A 14442-nucleotide genomic window follows, 5' to 3' on the forward strand; every position below is an offset into this window, starting at 1 on the left:
AAAGGTTTTTGAAGGGTGCAGCGAGTGTGGTGTGTTGGTGAAGGGTTGTTGTGTTGAAATTCTACACAAGCGCATGATTGCTTTGTAAGTTCACAACTTCTGTAATAAATATACATACATATTTAAAGGTCCAGGGGGAAGAGTAGGGCTTTTGAGAGACAAGACGACCCTCTCTGTCAAAAAACGCGGTCCTCCAGTGGGCAGGGGGCGCTCACGCCAGGGCGTCCCCTCCAGCCTCTCCCCGCGCCATCTTAGCCAGCCCCTCGTTGCCAGGAGACCTAGACGCATTGGCGACTGGCGAGCACCTTCTAGCCGCTAGCCCGCGTTCTCGCTTGTCCCAGGGCGCGATTTAAGGACTCACTACCATCTAACAGCAGTTCCAGAAGGGCTTTTTCGGCATTTTCCTCCTACCTTTTATCACGCGCGCCAGGCGGCCGAGTTTCCTTGCTCGGATCCTAACACCCGCCCAGCCATGTCCAAGAAAGGGAAAAAGGCCAAGACCCCCCTGTCCGATGAGGAGCAGCTGCTTCTGTTTCAGCAGAAGTTGCTGGCAGAGGAGGAGATGGCCAAGAAGAAGGAGAGGCTCCTGAGCCAGTTCTTGAAGGTGATTGCCTTCTGCATTGCGCCTCGCTCAGCCTCTCTTGCCCCCTGCACTGGCCCTGTCTCCTCGGCTGCCATTGTCTTCTTGGCCCTGCCATTGTCGCAGCCTAATTTTCATATCAACTCTCCTTCTTTGGAAATCTTGAGACCCAGATGTACTCAGAGTTCAGGCAACCTTGTTGGAGAGAAAGATTATTTGCAAAGCATGGAGGTGTGGTGGCTTAGGACTTCGATACGGCTAAGCCCCAGAACTGGGACAGTAGTTGCTGACAGCTGTCCAAGCTGCCTGAAGTTCTGATATTCTCCATGGAGATGGGTCATTAAACACAGCATCCTTCTCTGATGGCTAAACCCTGAGGGAAATTCACCCTTGCTTTCCCTAAAATGCCATAAAGCAGTTCCCTTCTTACTTCAGACTCTCCCTAAACAGGTCCCCCCCCCCCCCCCCCCCCAGTGTTAGCCATTTGGAGCTTTGATCCCTCAGAAATGACAAGGGCTGGGGTGTCAGTTGACCAACTAGGTGTGGTCTTGTTTGTTGTACAAGTCTTGTGCAGGTCAAGAGTCCTGACCCCCTGGGGGTATATTTATTCCTTCACACAGGACAAGCTGGCCAAGGAGGAGCACAACAGTGCTCTGAACCTCAATAAGATTAACACACAGTGGAGAACCGTCCTTCGAGAAGTCAAGACCAGAGAGCTTCATAAAGACATCGAGATCCTCAGCCAGACATTTGAACGCGTGGTGGACTGCAAGAACAGTGTCATCAAGGTAGGCGCTCCGCCCTAGGAAGCCCCCGAGGGTGGCAGTCTTGACCTCCGCTTTTAAGAGAATTGGTCTCCGGAATTTAAGCAAGTCAGTCTTAAGCCCTGACAAGACCCAGGCTATTGGTAAAAACAGTTTTCACTAAAATGAAAAATAGAATATTGGTCTGTCATCCCTCTCCCTCTCTCAGAGGAGCCATTCTCTTTGGTCATTTACTGCCCCAAACCAGTACAGCACAGTATTAGAGTTATAAGGCACGGTATATCATCACCTGAGTCCGAAACCATTAATATATCATTACATGTTATGTGTTTGCCTTTTAGACTCTTTAGGAAGTGAAAAGTAAGAGTTACAAATCAAAACACAATACTACAGGTATTTATATTTACCCATGTCCTTATCTTTATCAGAGACCTTTATTTCTTAGTCTGGAAAAGAAAGCTTCAGTCAAGTGTCTAACATCCTTTCCTTTCAGTCTGCAAAAACTCCCTTTAGCATTTCTTATAGGGCCAGTCTAGTGGTGACAAAGACTTCAGCTTTTGTTTACCTAGGAATGTCTCAATTCCTCCCCCATTTAGAAAAAAGTTTTTATAATTAATTTTCTTTATTTTTAAAGAAGCTTTAAAACATGGATGAACCTAGAGGACATTATGTTGAGGGAAACAAGCCAGACACAAAAGGACAAATACTGTATGATTACGTTACTATGAACCAAATGTATTGTGTAACATATTGTATGATTAAAAAAAAAATCTATAGATATCCAGTACATTTAATTGAGGAATGTTTTTATTCAACTGTGTTTTCTTTTTAGTTTTTAATTGTTTATATTTTCTATTATTAAATGTACAAAATAAAGTTAAAAAAAAAAAGAAGCTTTAGATTACATAAATGTTACATAAAAAATATAAGGGATTCCCATATGCCCCACTCCCTTCTCTTCCTATACTTTCCCATATTAAAAACATCCTTCATTAGTGTGGTACATTTGTTAAAATTGATGAACCCATATTGAAGCACTGCTAAAAAGTATGGAACACTTCACAAATTTGCATGTCATCCTTGTACAGGGGCCATACTAATTTCTGTGTCGTTCCAATTTTAGTATATGTGCTGCAGAAGCCAGCACCCTCTTCCATTTTTGAAAGACAGTTTAGCCAGATACAAAATTCTTGGTTGACAGTTTTTTTGCTGTCAGCGCATTAAATATGTCTCCCCACTGCCTTCTTGCCTCAATGATTTCTAAGAGAAATCAGCACTTAATCTTATTGAGGTCCCCTTGTATGTGACATGTTGCTTCTTTCTTGCAGTTCCCAGAAGTCTCTCGTACCTTTGGTATTTGACAGTTAATAATGTGGTGTGGGCCTGTATGGGTTTATCCTGACTCGAGTTTGCTGAGCATTTTGGATGTGAAGATTCCTGACTTTTGTTAAATTTGGGAAGTTTTTAGCCATTATTTCTTTGAATATTTTCTCTTCCCCTCTCTCTCCTGCTCTTTCTAGAACTCCCACAATGTGTATATCACTATGCTTGATAGAGTCCCACAGTTCCTCTGTTCATTTTTCTTCCTTCTTTCTTCTTTTGCTCTCAGATCGAATGATTTCAATAGTCTTATCTGCAATTTCTCTGATTCTTTCTTCTGTCTGGTCCAATCTGCTGTTGAACCCCTCTAGGGAATTTTTAATTTTTGTTATTTGTGGTCTTCAACTCTGTTTGGTTCCTTCTGATAATTTCCATCTCTCTATTGATATTCTGTTTGTGTTCATCTATCACTTTCCTGCTTTCCTTTATTATTTGTTTTTGGTTTTTTTTTTTTTTGAGGTACCAGGGCCAGGGAGTGAACCCGGCACCTTGTATGTGGGAAGCTGGCACTCAACCACTGAGCCACATTGGCTCCCCTGAGTTGTTTTTTTCACCTGTTTTGCTTGTTGTTTGTTTTTGTTTTTTTAGGAGGACCTCCCATGCGAGAATCAAGCGCCCAACTGCTTGAACCACATCTGCTTCCCCTGATTTTTCTTTAGTTCTCTGTACATATTTTCCTTTAGCACTTTGAGCATATTTAGGATGATTTTTTAAAAAGTCTTTGAAATATCCCACTTCTGGTCCTCCTCACTGATGATTTCCAATGCTTTAATATTCTCCTTTGCCTGAGCCATCACTACATATTTCTTTGTAAGTTTTGTAATCTCTTGTTGAAACCTGGACATTTTCATATTTATATAACAATATGTTATTGTTGGAATTTAGACTCTGAAATATTTGTTCCTTCAGCCTATATCCAGCTACTGTTATGATAGAATTCTTCTTGAATGCCAGGCACTAACGAAAGAAAGAAAGAAAGAAGAGGAAGTTAAAAAAAGCAACTTTCCCAGTCTTTGCCCTTGACGTTGATGGTTGATTGTGAGTGTTCTCCTTCAGCATTTATCTATACAATGAGTTTGGTTGGAGAATAGCTCCAGGCCCCAGTGTACGGGCCTCCCCAATTCTTTCCACCCATGCCTCTTGTCTTGGGCATGCTTGTGCGGCCCTGGGCCCTGGGAATTCCCCCGTTTACACTGTTCCAAATGTCCCCAGTTATCTGGGAAACAGTTTCCTCGTGGTCCCGGTCCCAGGCACTGCCCTGTATGTCCTACAGCCAGCTTGTCCTGGAAGCTTGATTTAGCTGCTCTCTCTCAATGTTCTGTAGGAGAGCTCGGTGTGCTACCTTCCCTACACAGGGCCAGTTCTGGGACGAGTCCCTCGGGCCACCACCAGACAGATTGGGCCAGATATACATGCACCTGGTATGTGTGTGAGGGTTGCTCTGTTTCCTCCAGAATTGGGACCAGTGATAATTTATTAGCTTAAATACCTCTACGAAGAGCTACTTCCCCTCATTTACTATCCAATTATCCAGCTATGTAGTTTGTATAGGAAAAGCAGGATAATCTTGATACTTTCCCATTCCCTTACTTTACCATTGGGGGAAAAAAGACAAAGAATTGGCATCATCCAATGGTAACTGATTTTTTTTTTTTAAGTATCCTTTTGAACTCATAAATCAAACATATTTGATAGGTTTCAATCCATTGTTGTTATCCTTTTTTTTTTTAAGATTTATTTCTCCTCCTGCCCTGATGTTCTTGCTGTCTGTGTTGTCCTCTCCTCATTTTCTCTCCTCTAGGATTCATCAGGATTTGATTCTGAAGACCACTGATGTGGAGAGAGGTTCCCTGTCAATTGCACCACCTCCTGGTTTCTGCTATGCTTCACCTTGCCTCTCCCCTTGTCTCTCTTTAGATGTGTCATCATCTTGCTGTGTGACTCACTTGTGCAGGCACTCATGCAGGCACTGGCTCACCGTGGGGGCATGCTTTCTCTTCTTCTTTATCACCAGGAGGCCCTAGGGATTGAACCTGGGTCCTCCCATATGGTAGGCAGAAGCTCTATCACATGAGTCACATCCACTTCCCTATCCTTTTTAAAATATATTTTTATGTATTTTTAAAAGATACATAGATCACACAAAATATTAGGTTAAAATATATAGGAGGGTCCCATATGCCCCATTCCCCACACCCCCCCACTTTTCCCACACCAACAACTTCTTTCATTAGTGTGGCACATTCATTGCAATTGATGAACACATGTTGGAGCACTGCTACACAGCATGTATTATAGTTTACATTGTAGTTTACCCTCTCTATTTCCATTCTGCAGGTTATGACAGGATATATAATGTCCTGCATCTGTCCCTGCAATATCAATCAGGACAATTCCAAGTCCTGAAAATGCCCCCATATCACACCTCTTTTTCCCTCTCCCTGCCTTCAGCAACCACAGTGGCAACTCTCTCCACATCATTGATATAATTTCTTGCATTGCTAGAATCTAATAACTCTATAGTAGAATACCAGTAAATCTACTCTAGTTCATTACCTTATTTCCCAATCCTGAGGACTCTGAGATGGTGATGCCAACTCCATCTCTTTATTGAGAGGGGACGTCTATCCCACATGGCTGATGGATGGCACTCTCCTGTTTGCAGTTGTAGACTCTCTCAGTTCCTTGATGTGGTGGTTGTCCATTCTTACCTCCTTGTTAGCTGACCTGGGTGAGTCCAACGAACTGGAGTGTTATTATCATTTTGATGATCACACTTTTTTTTTTTTTTTGGCCAGTGGAAGTGGTTTAGTTATCTATTGCTACATAACACACTGACCCTAAGTTAGTGGCTTAAAACAATTTATTATTATATCTCATGGTTCTGTGAGGTGACTGAGCTCACCAGGTGGTTCCTGCTTGAGGTTTCCCATGCAGTTTTCATTCAGATGTCAGCTGGGGCTGCAGTCATCTGAAGGCTTGACAGGCTGGACACCCAAGATGGCTGTAATGATTCTGGTTGTCAGCTGGGAGCTCAGTGAGGCTGCTGACTGAGGTGCTTCCATGTGGCCCCTCCACACAAGCATGGAAGCTGGGTTCCTGGAGGGAACATCCCAAGAACAAGTGTTCCAAGGGGCAGGAAGCAGAAGTTGCCAGGCCACTTACGGGCTATTCCCAGAACTGGCACAGTGGCACTTTGCCATATTCTATTGGTCAGAGTAGTGCCAGGGTCTGCCCAAATTCAAGGAGGTGGAAGAAGACACTCCCCTCCTTGATGGGGGAGTGGCAAGGTCACATCGCAGAAGACTGTCCAATGGAAGATACTGCCGTGCCTATCTTTGGAAAATACAACCTGCCGCAGTGAGCCCGAGTTGGTTCATGAGTCTTTTTGGCACAATCGCATCATTCTTTGAGAGCTTCTTTACTCTCTTGCATGACAAGATGCCCCAGGCTCAACTTGCTTATTTTCTGCCTCAGACCCCAAACAGCCATTTCCCTCCCAAGAATCACTGGTTCCTTTCAGTGGTAGCTCCATCAGTTTGAATTTCTGTGGTCCCTAAGACACTGCCTGTCCCCATGTATACTTGTTTTTCTTTTTCTTTTAATTAGAGAAGTTGTAGGTTTACAGAAAAACCATACATAAAATACAGAGTTCCTATATACCATCCTATTAGTAACACCTTGCTTTAGTGTGGTACCTTTGTTACAATTCATGAAAGAATTTTTATAATTGTATGATTAACTATAGCCCATCATTTACAGTAGGGTTCCCTGTGTTGCACAATCCTGTTTTTGTTATTTTTGTTCTAATAACATATATACAACCTAAAGTTTCCCCTTTTACCTGATGTCACTCTTGCTTTACTTTCAAGAGTGGGAGCCAGCACTCCTGCAGCCAAAGAACTGGCATAAGGAACTAGAGGGAAAATGACATTTGTGCCATTCGACTAGCCAGCTGAATACATTTCATTTTCCCAGGTGGATGTCATTTAGCGAGGATAGTAACTCTGTTTCCTGCCCAGTCTTTAGCTAAAGACCTGTCAGAAGCTGAGGAGCAGTACGCCCATGCCCTGCGCAGCCACTTGCACAACCTTGACCAGCTCTTGGCTCTGCAGAGGCGCCGGCTCAACCTCCTGGAGGAAAGCTACGACACGGAACTGGAGACCCTGACCAAGGAGTTTGAGACAGAAAGGTATCGGGGGGGGGGGGGGGGGGGGCCCTAGGAGAGTTAAGGAATCGAGGTCCAGGGCAGCAGCCAGAACACGTGTCACAGGCTTGCCTATTAGCAGGTGGCCGGTACCCTGGAACATCTCACCTTGATTATGACCCGGCCCCAACTAGGAGAATCCCAAGTGCCTTCTAAACTAGCCCGAGTTTAAGCTCACAGCCTGTGCCTCCCCTTACCGCTGTCAGGCCTTGGTCTGTAACCCCTTACCATCCACTTTTTTTTTTTTAAGATTTATTTTTATTATTTATTCACACACACACACATACACCCCGCATTGTTAAGGCTCGCTGTCTGCTCTCTGTGTCTATTCATTGTGCACTCTCTGTGTCTGCTTGTCTTCTCTTTAGGAGGCACTGGAAACTGAACCCGGGACCTCCTGCGTGGTAGGCGGGAGCTCAGTCGTTTGAGTCACATCCGCTTCCCCACCATCTACTTTCAACTATCAAAATCCTACCCAGCGAAGCAGATGTAGCTCAAGTGGTCAAGTGCCCGCTTCCCATGTACAAGGTCCCGGGTTCAATCCCCAGTACCTCATAAAAAAACAAACAAAACCAACTCTCATTGGGAAGCGAATGTAACTCAGTGATTGACTGTCTGCTTCCCAGTACCTCCTAAAAAAAAAAATCCTACCCACTTGGTAGGGAACAGCAGAGATGGGAGGTAGGAGGGAGACTTCCTGCTGCAATCTTTTGTACATTTCAACTTTTGTATTACATGAAGTTATTTCCTGTTCAAAAATCAAAATAAAATAACCCTATTCATTCTTCCTGGTTCCTAAAAAAGTAACAGAGCCTTCCCTCCCTCTGTTCTCTTTCAGAACCTAAGAGTTTGTACCATTCATATTACAGTTTCATTACCTACTGCTTTGAGTTGTTGTTATTGGTCCATATACTTTATCTCTTGGAGCACCGACAGTGTCTTGTCTCCCATAGGAAGACAATCATTGACCAACACGAGAAGGAGATTCACTACCTACAAGACGTCTTCATGGCCATGGAACAGAACTATATAGATGTCGAGTATGAAAGCAAACTGGAGTTCCAGAGCATGTGGGACGATCTCAAAAACAAGGTACAGGGGAGCAGATGTGGCTTGAGCAGTTGAGCTCCTGCCTTCCACATGGGAGGTCCCGGGTTCAGTTCCTGGTGCCTCTTGAAAAAACCAAAAACGAACAACAAGCAAAACAAACTCAGAGAAGCTGATGTGGCTCAGTGGTTGAGCCTTGGCTTCCCACATACGAGGTCCCAGGTTCAATCCCTGGCCCTCAGTACCTTAAAAAAAAAAAAAACAGATGGGCAAGAGCTGGGAGAGACATGAGGTAAAATATGCTCAAGGCTACTAGAGCTAGGAGAGACCCCTTTCACCCAGTCTGGAGACCAATGTTTCAGACAGCAGCACAGTCAATAAAATGTACGTGGCCACTTTAGGTATCCCTACTGGTTTTAGTAATTTTGTGAAAATTGGTTGGGAGGTAGAACCCTTCTGAAATGCTAAGGGAATGCATTTTAGAGCTAAAAAGCACCAAGGAGATCATCTGGCTTCACTCTTGTGGTTTGTAGGAAAAAAGTAAGGCCCAAAGAAGTAAAATGTCATGCCAAAGTCATGCTGCTAGTTTGTGGTTGAGCCAGAAGGAGAATCCAGGTCTCCTGCACCTTGGCCCCAGTGCTTTCCATCATCCTGGAGGCTGCAAACTTAGCCAGCCTGCACACTGGGTTTGGATATGGGGTTCTCTGTTTTTATTTTGTCCTACAGTGTTTTATAAAAATTTTTAGTAAGCTCCTTACATTTAAAAATTGGGAGATTTCAAATATAAATCCAAATTTTCAGCCTCCATTATAAAATGGATAGATCTGGCAACACCGGGCCACATTTCCAAGTGGCACCACTCATGTGGCGCTGAGCAGCCATGGCCCCCTTCTGAAGGAGCATTTCCTCTCCAGTTTACAAGCCCTACCCAGCCCATAACACTTATTTATATCATCTGCCTGCTCTTTGTAGGCATTTTCATTTGAGATCCCTGTACCATACTATGTCACGAACAGTTCAAGAGGGTAAAGTTGCTGTGGGTGGAAGTCAAAGGACACTTAAAACGGTCATTCCAAGCCCTGGTTATTTGGGGGCCACTTCTTAGAATTTAGAAGAGAAGCACTTTCTAAGAATGCAACTGGAGAACACAGTGGAAGATCTGTGGAAAAGGTTCCAGGAGGCACTTAAGATTTACACTGATGCCACAGAGGATCGAAAGATCGCCTTTGAGACCCTGAAGGTGAAGGATGAGAAGAACTCCAAAGAGATTGAGAGCCAGATGAAAAAAATACAGAAACTGCAGGTTAGTGTACCCAACCGGAAATAGTGCTTCAACTGCGCCCTCATCCCCTGTTCATCTTTCCCCAATTCCCTTCCCCTGGGCCTCATCACCTGCTGGGGAAAGATGGATTCACTCTGATTCCAGGGCCCTCAGCCCTTTTCCCTCTCACTGAAGAGCCTCAGCTCGGCAAGTGTTTCCTCTAATCGACTGTGATCTCCCGAGCAGGATTCCATCAATGTTCTGAAAGGCAAGATCTTGGTGCACAGCCGTGAGTGTGAAGATCAGAACCAGGATATCCGTAATGACAAGGAGTTGGTACTTGCCCAGCTGCAGAAACTTAAGGCCCAAAGGACTGCGGCCAGGGGAGTATCACAAGAGAAGCTGGTCAAACTCACGCTGGAAAGTAACTCCACCCTCACGACCCTGAGGAAGATTGTTGATAAGGTAACAAAGGGGAGAGGGAAGGGCAAACAAAGCCGAGGAACTTGGAAAGGATTTGGGGGAGGCAGAGGAGGGCAGAAGATAACCCTCTGCTTCCTGTCTGAATGGGACACTGGAATACTTTTAGTCCATGTTTATTGTTATTAATAAATATAAAACACTTGGAAGTATGGCCCACGGTAAGCACTCTGTTAGGTATTTTTATCACTATTGTCTCCCATTTGGAGAGTAACTTCCCTGGGCACAAGCAGGGGAACCAATTCTACTAAGTCCCCTCCCCGCCCCACTTCCCAATAAAATGTCTCTCTGCTACCCAATAGGGTGAAAAGATCCTCAAACTTGCTGAAATATGTAGGAAATTTGAAACAGAGGAAGAAAAAGTGCTGCCTTTTTATTCATCAATATTGACCCTTGAGGAGCAGTTGGAGATAGAGGGAAATAACCCAGAAGAGCTCATTGAAGATCTCGCAAAGGTAAAGTTCCTAGGGCCCAGAGGCCATCATTCAAGGCTGGGGATGAGGCCCTGGGCAGCATTCACTGATGGGTCCAGCTGCACACCTTTTCCCTTTAATTCAACTCCCAGGTGATGATGGACTACACAGGGCTGGAGAATTTCTGGAAAAGATACAACAAAGTAAAACTGGAGCAACTGAGCCTCCAACGCAGAAAAGCCCAGCTGGTGGAAATCAACAGGAAGCTGCGGGAGATGCTTAAGCAATACTTGGATGGCATCTCAGTGAGTGACGAAGTACTGAGCCAGCTCAATCCACTCTTCATTGTCAACCATCGGAGCAACTTACCCCAACACTTATTCCCCCCTACGGCCCAGCCAGGTGGCAAGAAACCTCCAGTCACTTACAATGTCATCGAAGCAGCCCATGTGATATCCCACACCCTGTGAGCCCAGGAGAAGAATCTCTCCCCACCCCACCCCCACCCCCAGATATTCGGGGGAGGCCTGAGGACTTTGCTATTAAAAGTTTCCACGTGGAGTGGGTTTAGCTCAGTGGTTGGGTGTGTGCTTCGCATGTACAAGTTCTTGGGTTCAATCCCCAATACCTCCTTAAAAAAAAAGTCCCCATGGACTTTATGAGCTCCTTCCATCTTTGTATTGGACGGAGCAGTCCACTTGAGGACACTAAGAACTGCGGTCCCAGGGAGTAGAGTATAGCTGGGCAACTACCAGGAGGCTTACTGCTCAGTGAAAACATTGCTCCTCGGAGTTCAAGGCAGCATGGAAGCCAACACCCTTACCTTCAGGATCTAGAGATCCTATGGGAAGATCCAGGCCCAGGTCCTGAGGTACGTTAGGAAAGCAAGAGGCGGCCAGGGGAGAGGTAGCTCCAGGCCTCCCACAATCCCCAGGCCAAACAAGACCCAGCCCAGAAAGCCTCCTTCCCCAGCCCTTTCCCTCCTTCCCACTTAGAAGAGCGCCTCAGAAGGTCTCAGCTGAAGAATGCAAAGCAGTCTTTTTTTAAAATAATTATTTATTGTTTCTTTTTGCTCTTGTTTCGTTTCTCTTCCTTGAGCTTCTTTTTGGACACTTTGGGTCTGCTGGCCTTTTTGTATAGGTGATAACCAATGAGGCCCAGAAGGGCCGGCACCATAGCCATGCCTATCAGAGGCAAAATGCCCTTCACCAACTTCTGCCAGTAGTTGGCTCGGATCAGGGCAATAAGCTCCACATCAAACTGCAGTACTGCATCCGCTGGAGAGGCAGAGGGGGATAAGGGTTAGGATCTTCGTAACAGTTTTATCCAGGGCTCAGAACCTGACTGAAACTAGGGAGGTGGGCTGCAACAAAGCCAACAATGAAGCTGCAAGATTTAAAAGTGGGGCCAAGTTCTCACAGACAAAGGCAGAAGAGGGTTATGAGTAGAGCTTAGGGATAGCCATGTGGAGCCTAGCTAACAAGTGTGGTTTAGGCCCAGTGCATGTCTTTGACAGCACAGGAAAATTTCTGTGCACTTGACAAATAAGTGAGAGAATCATCTATACTAACTGTACCTCCACCCCACCCCCGTTTTCAAACAGCCACATTGATAGAGTCTTTGCCAGGCTAAAATGAATTGCATGTAGACTAGAACGTTTTTGAATTCCACCAACCAATGAGCCTAAGCAATGTGATGGCTAGAGAATATAGGTGTTTCAACATAAGAGCAAGAGAGGAAGAAGGATGTGGTTTAAGAATAAGGGTGCAGGGGAAACAGGAGTGAGGGGGTGGAGGGGTGCAGAAAGGAGCAACCGAGCAGCACCAGGAATGGGGAAAAGAGTGAGCTTTAGGTTGAAGGCTTTTCCGTCCCTGTAAGCTGGAACAAGGGTAAGAACTATGATAAAAAATTTTTAAAAAAACAACTATGACTCTGGAATACAATGCATTTCAGCCAACAGAATGTGTGTAATGATAAGAAGCAAGAGAATTGCATCTCGGGAAATGTGTCCACTCTCAGGCCTTTAAGAATACACATCAGCAGTGACCCATAAGGGCATTTAAAAGTTATGGGGTTGACTCAGATTTTAAAAGTTGCTTTCATTTTATTTTATTTTGCTTTGAACTACTTGACTGTGTTCATTTTTACTCTCTCTGGTGGAGGCTGAAGGGGGTGGGGGGGAGGGGAGCATGCCAGCTGGGCGGATGACACCATTTGAAATCACAGGAAAAAGGCAGGAGAGAAGTCCACATTCTGTGAAGGAGGGCACAGGGAACAGACCCATGTAGCCCCAGCAGGTGTCTCCTCCCTAAAAAGTTGCTGGCCATGAGAGGACAAGCCAGGCCGCCATAACAGGTAAATGTGTCTCTAATCTCTGGTGGTGATCTGAGGAAGAAAAAAGTGGCCCAGCAGAGGGCAGCCCCAGCTACTCCTGCCCCTCTCAGCAAGCTGGGCCCAGACCTTCTCAAGCTCCAAAGTGTGTGGCTCCCTGTAGTTCTCCGGGGCCGGGGGTTTTGATGGCCTGAGAAAAAGGCCTAGTCAGATTACCTGGGATAGACGGTGGAAATCCCCGTTTTCCATAGGCCAAGTGAGAGGGAATGATTGCCCTTCGCTTCTCTCTGAGGGAAGGAATGTGAGTCACAGCCAGAGGCAGGAGCAGGTAGACCAGGATCCTCAGTCCAGCGGAGGCCCCATCAGCAAAACCTGCAGCTACCCTCAAGCTCATTCACACCCCAAATAACCAACTCTCCCACCTGAGTACTGAAGGCGTCCATCTCCCCCCAGGCCTCAAATCCTCCAACAAAGTGCACAGCCAAGGAGGCACACAGGTTTTGGATGCCCTCCGGGTCCCACTGACATAGCCTTGAGCAGCGCGAAGCCATGGCCCTTTAGCCCACGTTCCCCTGCCTGCTCCAAGGGCGAGGATGGCAGAAGAAGCCTCTACTTGAGCAAAAGGGGGGGGCCAGAAACTCACCCCCGCCGGGATACTCACCCCACACACATGTCTAGAAGGCTCTGCTCCAGACCTTGAGGAAAAAGACATAACTGATCTGGAAGCTACCCAGCTTCCCCAAATCCTGCAAACCGGTCCAAAGTCTCCCCTTAGACCCGTGATTGTCTCCCCACCTCTCCTATCCCTGGCTTCCAGTGGGTTGTAGGGCCAGAAGAGTGCTGGGAGTGAGCTCAGAACCTCAGGAGGTGGTTGGTAGAGCCCTGGGGTCTTTATGCATTCCAGGGGGCATTTCCAGGGCACCTTATGGGTTGAAAGGGCAAAGCAAGGAGCTTAGCTTGGGAAGAGGTGGGATGGGAGGCACAGGACACATACCTGGGATCACCTGCTTTTGGCCAAGTTCTATAACCAGAGGGTCTCGTGTCAGGGAGGTGTCAATAATGCGTCCATCTACCAAACTGCCCTATGGGAAGAGAGCATCAAGAGCGCACACCTAGCACCTCTCCCTCCCAGCAGGTGCGAGTCACACACCTGGATCTCCGGAGGCCACAACCCTCTTCCAGCTGCAGCCTAGCATTTCCCTCAGGGCAGAAGGGAACAGGAAGCCCTGAGGGCTGGCACTTCCCAGAGATCTCTCCGCCCTCCACTTCTCAGTGCCCTAGAGGAACTGGCGGAGGAGCGAGAAGGGGAAAGAGGGGCGCCCCTCCCCCCACCACGTGCTCGGCGACCCCAGAGCCCGGTGTTTCCTCCCGCGAACCGCGAACCGCTTGCCACGTGTCCAAACCAAAGCTGACGTGTTTCAGCAGGGCCCCGCCCCCCAGGCCCCGCCCCGGCCCCCCGGGCCCCTCACCGTGTAGTGTATGTGCAGCGTGTCTCCAAAGGCGGCGGGCTCCGCACACGGTTCGGGGGGCTCCACCTACGATCGGGCTACAGGAGTCATGGAGGCGCCTCCGACCATCCCGTTCTCGCCCCGAAACCCAGCACCCCAAGCCAGTTCCCGCCACTTCCTCTCCTCCCGGCTCCCGGGCTCGTTCAGACCCCCCACGAGGCCCCTGCAGACCCCCCACGAGGCCCGGGCCGCGGGTGCGGGGGGCCGCGGCTGCCTCCTCACCAGGGTCTCCACTTGGAGGGTCCGGACGGGACTTTCGGTTTCGGGCTCAGCCTCGGCCCGGCACCCCGCCCCGCCGAGCAGCAGCAGCAGCAGCTGGAGCGGGAGGAGTGAGCGGCGCGGGGTCATGGCTGCACGCGGGGCAGGGCACCGGGGTGGGCACCAGGGCAGGCTGCGCGGGTGGCGGCGACTAGGACAGCGCTCCCCCTGAGCCCAGGCCTGACTGGACGGGACGGGGCGGGTCGCCAGGCG

General features: G+C 47.4%; 2 protein-coding genes and 1 non-coding gene across 3 annotated transcripts; 1 reads left to right on the top strand and 2 right to left on the bottom strand.

Annotated features, from left to right (window-relative positions):
• Positions 1–268: 268 nt before the first annotated feature.
• CCDC65 (coiled-coil domain containing 65) lies at positions 269–10702 on the top strand. The gene is made up of 8 exons (XM_004446937.3): positions 269–604; positions 1201–1368; positions 6747–6916; positions 7885–8023; positions 9084–9281; positions 9486–9704; positions 10022–10174; positions 10285–10702. Exons 1-8 carry the CDS (start codon positions 473–475, stop codon positions 10600–10602), a joined length of 1497 nt encoding a protein of 498 aa, XP_004446994.2. The 5' UTR covers positions 269–472; the 3' UTR covers positions 10603–10702.
• LOC111762541 (U6 spliceosomal RNA) lies at positions 2388–2491 on the bottom strand. Its single transcript, XR_002795643.1, has one exon. It is a non-coding gene; the product is annotated as a U6 spliceosomal RNA (small nuclear RNA).
• A 461-nt stretch (positions 10703–11163) lies between the features above and the next one.
• FKBP11 (FKBP prolyl isomerase 11) lies at positions 11164–14436 on the bottom strand. Its single transcript, XM_004446936.5, has 6 exons — positions 14194–14436; positions 13933–13998; positions 13458–13545; positions 13125–13158; positions 12680–12750; positions 11164–11409 (listed from the first exon to the last, which is right to left on the bottom strand). Exons 1-6 carry the CDS (start codon positions 14317–14319, stop codon positions 11189–11191), a joined length of 606 nt encoding a protein of 201 aa, XP_004446993.1. The 5' UTR covers positions 14320–14436; the 3' UTR covers positions 11164–11188.
• Between the last annotated feature and the right edge of the window lie 6 nt (positions 14437–14442).

Source organism: Dasypus novemcinctus, chromosome 12 (assembly GCF_030445035.2).
Source record: "Dasypus novemcinctus isolate mDasNov1 chromosome 12, mDasNov1.1.hap2, whole genome shotgun sequence".
Classification (NCBI taxonomy): Eukaryota; Metazoa; Chordata; class Mammalia; order Cingulata; family Dasypodidae; genus Dasypus; species Dasypus novemcinctus.